Consider the following 6,000-nt stretch of genomic DNA (forward strand, 5'->3'; position numbering starts at 1 on the left):
TGGGTAAAGCAGCATGCTTCTGCTTATAGGATATCCCCCCTTTCAGCATACGAATCAACACTCTGAAGGCATGTGGCTCTTCATAGTAGGAACCCAGTCAAATTATCTCTTCAGAGAAGCTGAATTACAGGACATGATTTTACCATTTTTTACCCTTCAGCCAGAACACTTCTTTCTCTCCTCTTTCCCTCCCTTTCTCCCCACTCCTGTGAAAAATCTTTCTGGCTCATTACAGAGAGGTAGCAAAGACAGCCTCTGACATTTCTGGTTTGTTTTTCCATCAACCTTAGTTGATTTCTCTTTCATACCAACCATCTCTTTCAACTGAGAAGACAAAGTGAGCAAACCTGTGTCAAAGGATAAGAAAAGGAAAGACCAAAAGTCCACCTTCACCATCTGTGGTGAAATATCAGATCAGATTCAGGTCACCTTGGCAGGATCACCCTGGTTTTCTTGGGACAATTCATCGATTGGTGTAGATCAGCGCAACTCCATTGACCATCTTCCATCCTGGCCTGTCTCTACAACATGTCTGTGTTTGTGTGCATGTGTTCTGATGCAGATGAAAAAGTTTGAAGGATTAAGTGGGGGAGCCAAAATGAATCCACAGGAGACCCAGGACATATATGAATTAGTGTTTCCTTCTTATTACCCCTAGCACTTCAGTTTTTCAGACACCTTGCCTCCTCTTCCACTGTTGTGTATGATACCAAAGAAAATAAGTCAAGATCAGTGATAGTCATGCTCATTGCTCTGGCCTGGTTCAGTAGACCATGGTATCATGATAAGCGGAGACCATTCAGAGAGTGAAAAATTCTTTTTTCTTTCATAAAAGATATTCTGTCACAAAGACAATTTCTTTATCTAAGCCTCGGTCAGCTTGAGCAGAATATCATGTTAAGGAAGCATGGAATTTCCTAGGTGGTCAAGAAAGTCCTTCCCTCCTCCATTAAGAAAAGAACCTTCATCACATACTACGAGGTATTGGTGGTCTTTACTGATTAGTGGATAGATAAAGGCATTTATGTGAAAGAATCATCAATCCATTCCATCCTTAACTTAGGAAGGTTTCAGTAAGAGCCATTCCCTTAACTGCTTGAGGGTCCAAGTGCCATTTTGGGGGAAATAATTTCTCATTTTCTTCAAGCATTCTCCTACCTGTGTCATTGCAGGTCCTCTCCCTTGGTGTCTCAGTCTAAAGGTTCTCTGTGGTCCCCTTTCTTTTGAACCTCTGCATTTCATTTCCCTTTACCTCTTTTTTTTTTAGAAGGCAGCTTTCTTAGTAACCATATGTAAGAATAGTGGGGTAAATGACCACTTTAATTTCTGTTTCTCCCTATAAACAAGGCGGACCTCATTCTATGCTCCTGTTTATCTGCTTTCTACCTTAGTTTATCTTGCATCTGCCTCAATCCCAAAGCAGTAAAAGAGGCATGCTGGCACAATCTTGAGATTTCCAGGTCTATAACAAATTTTATTTGACCACAACCTCTGCGTCAGTCATAATCCCTTTTTGTTCTCTTCAAAAAGAGTTGCTCAGTCTTGTGGTTTGAATTACTCAGTGTGTAGGTAATGCATGACAAATGTTTATAAAGTGCCTAGTTCTGTCATGCTTAAAGCTCACTCCACTTGTAGAGAGGGGCTTATCTATGCTGACTGAAGAGTGCAAAAAATGAGAACTACTTTTTGGTCATCTTTACTCCTGAATCCACATAAAAGTTCTGAGCCTGCACTAGTGCAGTCAGTAGGAGTTTTGTTACTGAGTTAAACGGGCACAGAGTCAGGCACAAAAGGAGGTGCTGCACTGTCCTCACTTGTAGAAAGCATAGCTCATAAATTAATTGCCAGGAAAGAAGTTCTCATTATTTTTCAATCCATTGATGTGTTTGTTCAGAATGCTGTTTGTATTACAATTGTTTTCTCTCTCTCTCTCTCTCTCTCTCTGCACCCCCACCCCAGCTTTGTGCCCTAGGTGGAATGAAACTTTTACTTTTAATGTTCAAGTTCCAGAACTGGCATTAGTACGCTTCGTTGTGGAAGATCAGATATCGCTAGCTGCAAATGAGTTCCTGGGCCAATACACTTTACCACTGCTGTGCATGAATAAAGGTAGTACTTCCTCCAAAAGCAAACTACATACCACCGAGTAAAAATCTACAAAAGCATAAGCTTTTACTATTAGCCTGTTGTTCTCTTTAGGTTTATTACACACCATAAACTTTGTAATAGGTGCAACAGATGCAGAGTGGCATTCATCACATTTTTGGGTCATCGTTAGCGATGATGATTAGATTCTATGTGACTGCCAACCTACAGTACTGAAGGAAATATTACTTATTGGTAGCTGTATTTATTGCAGTATTACTCCACTCACATTGTAAACAGAATCCATTCAGAGAGTGTTATAGCTCCAGCAGTTAGGAAGCAAGAGGGTGAAAAAAACAGTCAGTCAAGACCAGTATAAAGGCACCAGATTGCCCATGTTTTATTCAGTCCAGAACCTGAAAAAACAAAAGAGAGGTAGGCAATAAAGATAAAGAATCAAGTGAGCTCTTTCTGCAATTTTTTGACAATGCACAAAGATGGAAATAAAATGGGGGAAATAAAAAAAGCGTAATAACTGATAATTTCCCCTTGTTTTACTAGTACCTCTCCTTGATTCCTATCCGATGAATAGAATTCAAATGAATAGCTGATGTAGACGCCACTATGCCAGGAGGAGGGTGGCTTACTCTAAACTGGCTGCTTACTGTATTTGATTTTCAAAATAACTTCTGACAAGCACACAGAACCAACTTGTACTGGTGAATAAAGGTGTATAGATTCACCTACTGCCCTTCGCTTCCCTACAGATGTCATCCTCCAGTGTCTCAATACTCTCTTGAAGATGCAGTAATCCCTCTTGTTAAATGATCTTTGAGGAACATAGGAAGGAGCTATAGGGCCTTTGAGAACCCAGCTTAATACAGTCTCCTAGCCGAACAGATATAATTGTTTACGGGATTTAAACTTTTCGTGACTATAAAAACCTCACAGAGAACTTCTAGTTGCCAGAAATCCTTCTACTAGAACAGATAAAATGTCAGCATAGCTTTAAACATGAAGAACATAGAGTCATTTTCTTGGTAGCAGACAGAGTTCAGGGCAAAAGTAGGCAATTCAATATGCTCATTAACTTTATTCGTTTACATGTGGAGCCTGCCCAGTTCCATGACATCTGGGAAAAAATCAACATAAACAGAAAAGTGAACAAAACAGAAAAGACCGTGCTTTATATCACCATTAACTTGGCCAAAACAATAAGCCTTGCAGTTCTCTCTGAAGAAAAAGCTTGAGCTTTGAGAGTAAGTTCTGAAGTTAGGGACAATTCATATCTCAAGATTATCAGGTGATCTCAGCCCTCTTTTTGGAAAAGAGAGAAAGAGGTAAAAGTGCTTTAGTTACTCAAGAACCGAGGATTCATTTTCAAAAGTGACTTAGGCACTTCTGAGTCTAAGGGCTAGTCTACACTACTGAACTACTTTGGCACAGCTGCACCTATGCAGCTGTGCTGTTGTAGTGTGTCTGGTGAAGACACGCTATGCCAATGGGAGAGTGCTTTCCTGTCGGCATAATTATTCCACCTCTCCCATAGACATAGTATGGTGTGGATACCGCTTTAAGTCAATGTATCTTGCATCATTCAGAGTGGGGGGCTTTTCACACCCCTGAGCAACATAAGTTACATTGACATAAGCAGCAGTGTAGACAAGCCCTAAATCATAGGACTTTTGAAATTGTGACTTAGGCACTCTTAAAAATGTTACCTGGACTGTGTAAGGCTGAAAAACACTGAGCTGGCAGTGGGCTACTTGTTGCTTTTATATCAGTCCTAACAGCTCTCCTCTCCTCCCCCCACTTTCTTCCTCCTGGGTAGTAAGTTATAAAGATGTTTATTGATTCTTTTCATGGGCTGGGAAAAAAGGAGATATGAGCAAAACAGACATTGTTATTACAGAATACTTACCATTCTACTAGCTAAATCTGCACACCTATTTCTTTGTCTCTCTCTCTCTTCTGTTGGAATGTACATATTATTCTGCGAAACTGCAAGAAACCAGTTCTAAATTTGCTTTGTGTATAGAAAATGCAGTCAAATAAACATTGGAGCTTAGACAGGGTTGTCAAACATCATTCTTTGTAGAAATTTCCAGATTGCCCAAAAGCCCAAGGGTTTAAGTGGCCAGGGAAGGTAGGAAACCTTCTTCTGCCTCCCACCTCTCTTTTGTTAGCTCACTACCATTGCAGCATAGTTTCTTTTACAAGAACATTGTCACTCTTCCTTCACCGGTTAATCAATAGGAGGTGTCCTAAACACAATATGTGCAGCATAGACTTCTGGATACCAAGAGTATCCTTTCTAAATCCTTGCCAGTCCTGTAGCAGAAGTCTGCAGGATAGTGTAAATCACAACTTATGTATCAGTGGAGGCTTTGACGCTATACTAACATTATCTGTGTTTATCACCACTGAATGCCAGGAGAATTAAAATGCTAGAAATGTTAGAGAACTACTGTAGTAATGGGTGTTCCTCTATGGATCATTTTGGTTTACTTTAATTAAAGGGTTTATTTAGATAACTATAAATTATGCTTCATTTGTACAGTAAATACGGCCACTTCTGTTTCATCACTTAACCCACCATCAATTCTACTTTTGTATTCAATAAATTAATTTACTGTTATTACATTTACAGGTTATCGTCATGTTCCTCTGTTTTCCAAACTTGGTGACAGACTTGATCCTGCATCACTCTTTGTGTATATTTGGTACTATTAATGATGACATTAGCAGTACTCCTGAAGTGGCATATTCCTCAATAAAGCAACCATCATGTAGCTTGCAAACAACAGTTTAGTGTGTGGCCTGATTTTCAGAGGTGCTGAGCACTTGCAATTTCCACTGAAATCAGTGGAAATATTTGTGTGGTTAAATGCTATTTAACATGTATAAAGGCTGTAGAATTGGGCCCTGAAGTAATTTAGAAGAAATCATACATGGTTGACTTTTGCGGTATGTTTTCTTGAATCCAGTCAATATTTTAAGACATGGTTATTTGCAACTAATAGCAAAATAGTAATGAATTATTAAATAATAAGGAAGTAGCATTTTGATATTTATGGTCTAAGACTTCCAAAGGCACCAAAATTATGGGCAAAATTGAGTGGGCTTTTTCATTTGTATTGAGAAACTTTTTCCTACTGTATATTAATCTGTTCAAGAAAAAAAGAAAAACAGGAAACATACATGCCCATACACACAATTATAACATAATTTACCCTTTAAATCCATAATGAGTCAATTTCTGATTGAGCTGTAGCTCATCAATGCCCATTGTAAAAATGATAAAAGTTCAAGAGTGGTAACCTGGACAATATTCAATTTTGCTGATACCAGGATCTCAGAACACTAACCGCCTGCCAGATACTGCTGTCTGCACCTTCCCTGTCAGCATAGCCCTTGCCCTCCCATCAAGAGACAGTGTTCTCCCACCTTTCTTATAAATTGCTATTGTGCAATGAGCTCCATATGCACACAGGGATCTCCATGTACAGAATTCATTGCAGGTTTCGGGTCCAAGCCTCAATAACTTACCAAGCTGTATTATGATGGCACATTTCTTACTTAAGATACTGAGATCAATGCTTATCTTTATAGTTTGATTTTATTTTTATTGTCATTTTAAATGGTATTTTTATTAATATATCCCCTATGCACAAAATGTGTCTCTCTCGAATATGGAAAATTATACTCTCCTGTACATACCACAGGCAAAGATTTGAAAATGTTACAGGAAATAACACTACTGGGAAACTGCCAACATTTATTTACATTAAAAGCAAACTAAAGAAAACTGAGAAGAATCTGAAATCAATATTGAACTTTAGGGTCAGGTAATTTGATAACTAAAAGATGGATATGATGTGTCTTCTGCATTTTTTGAGAGGGAAGTCACTTGCG

The 6,000-nt window shown here is 38.8% G+C and overlaps 1 protein-coding gene across 1 annotated transcript in view; it reads left to right on the forward strand.

Annotated features, from left to right (window-relative positions):
• PLCZ1 (phospholipase C zeta 1) overlaps window positions 1–5,000 on the forward strand; it is a 119,664-nt gene extending 114,664 nt beyond the window's left edge. Inside the window, exons 12-13 of the mRNA XM_084617412.1 lie at window positions 1,960–2,109; window positions 4,736–5,000. Coding sequence (XP_084473538.1) covers window positions 1,960–2,109; window positions 4,736–4,818 — 233 coding nt within the window. The 3' untranslated portion in view covers window positions 4,819–5,000. The remainder of the gene's footprint in view (window positions 1–1,959; window positions 2,110–4,735) is intronic.
• Window positions 5,001–6,000: the final 1,000 nt, after the last annotated feature.

This window comes from Lepidochelys olivacea (genome assembly GCF_965140295.1).
Source record: "Lepidochelys olivacea isolate rLepOli2 genome assembly, chromosome: 1".
Classification (NCBI taxonomy): Eukaryota; Metazoa; Chordata; order Testudines; family Cheloniidae; genus Lepidochelys; species Lepidochelys olivacea.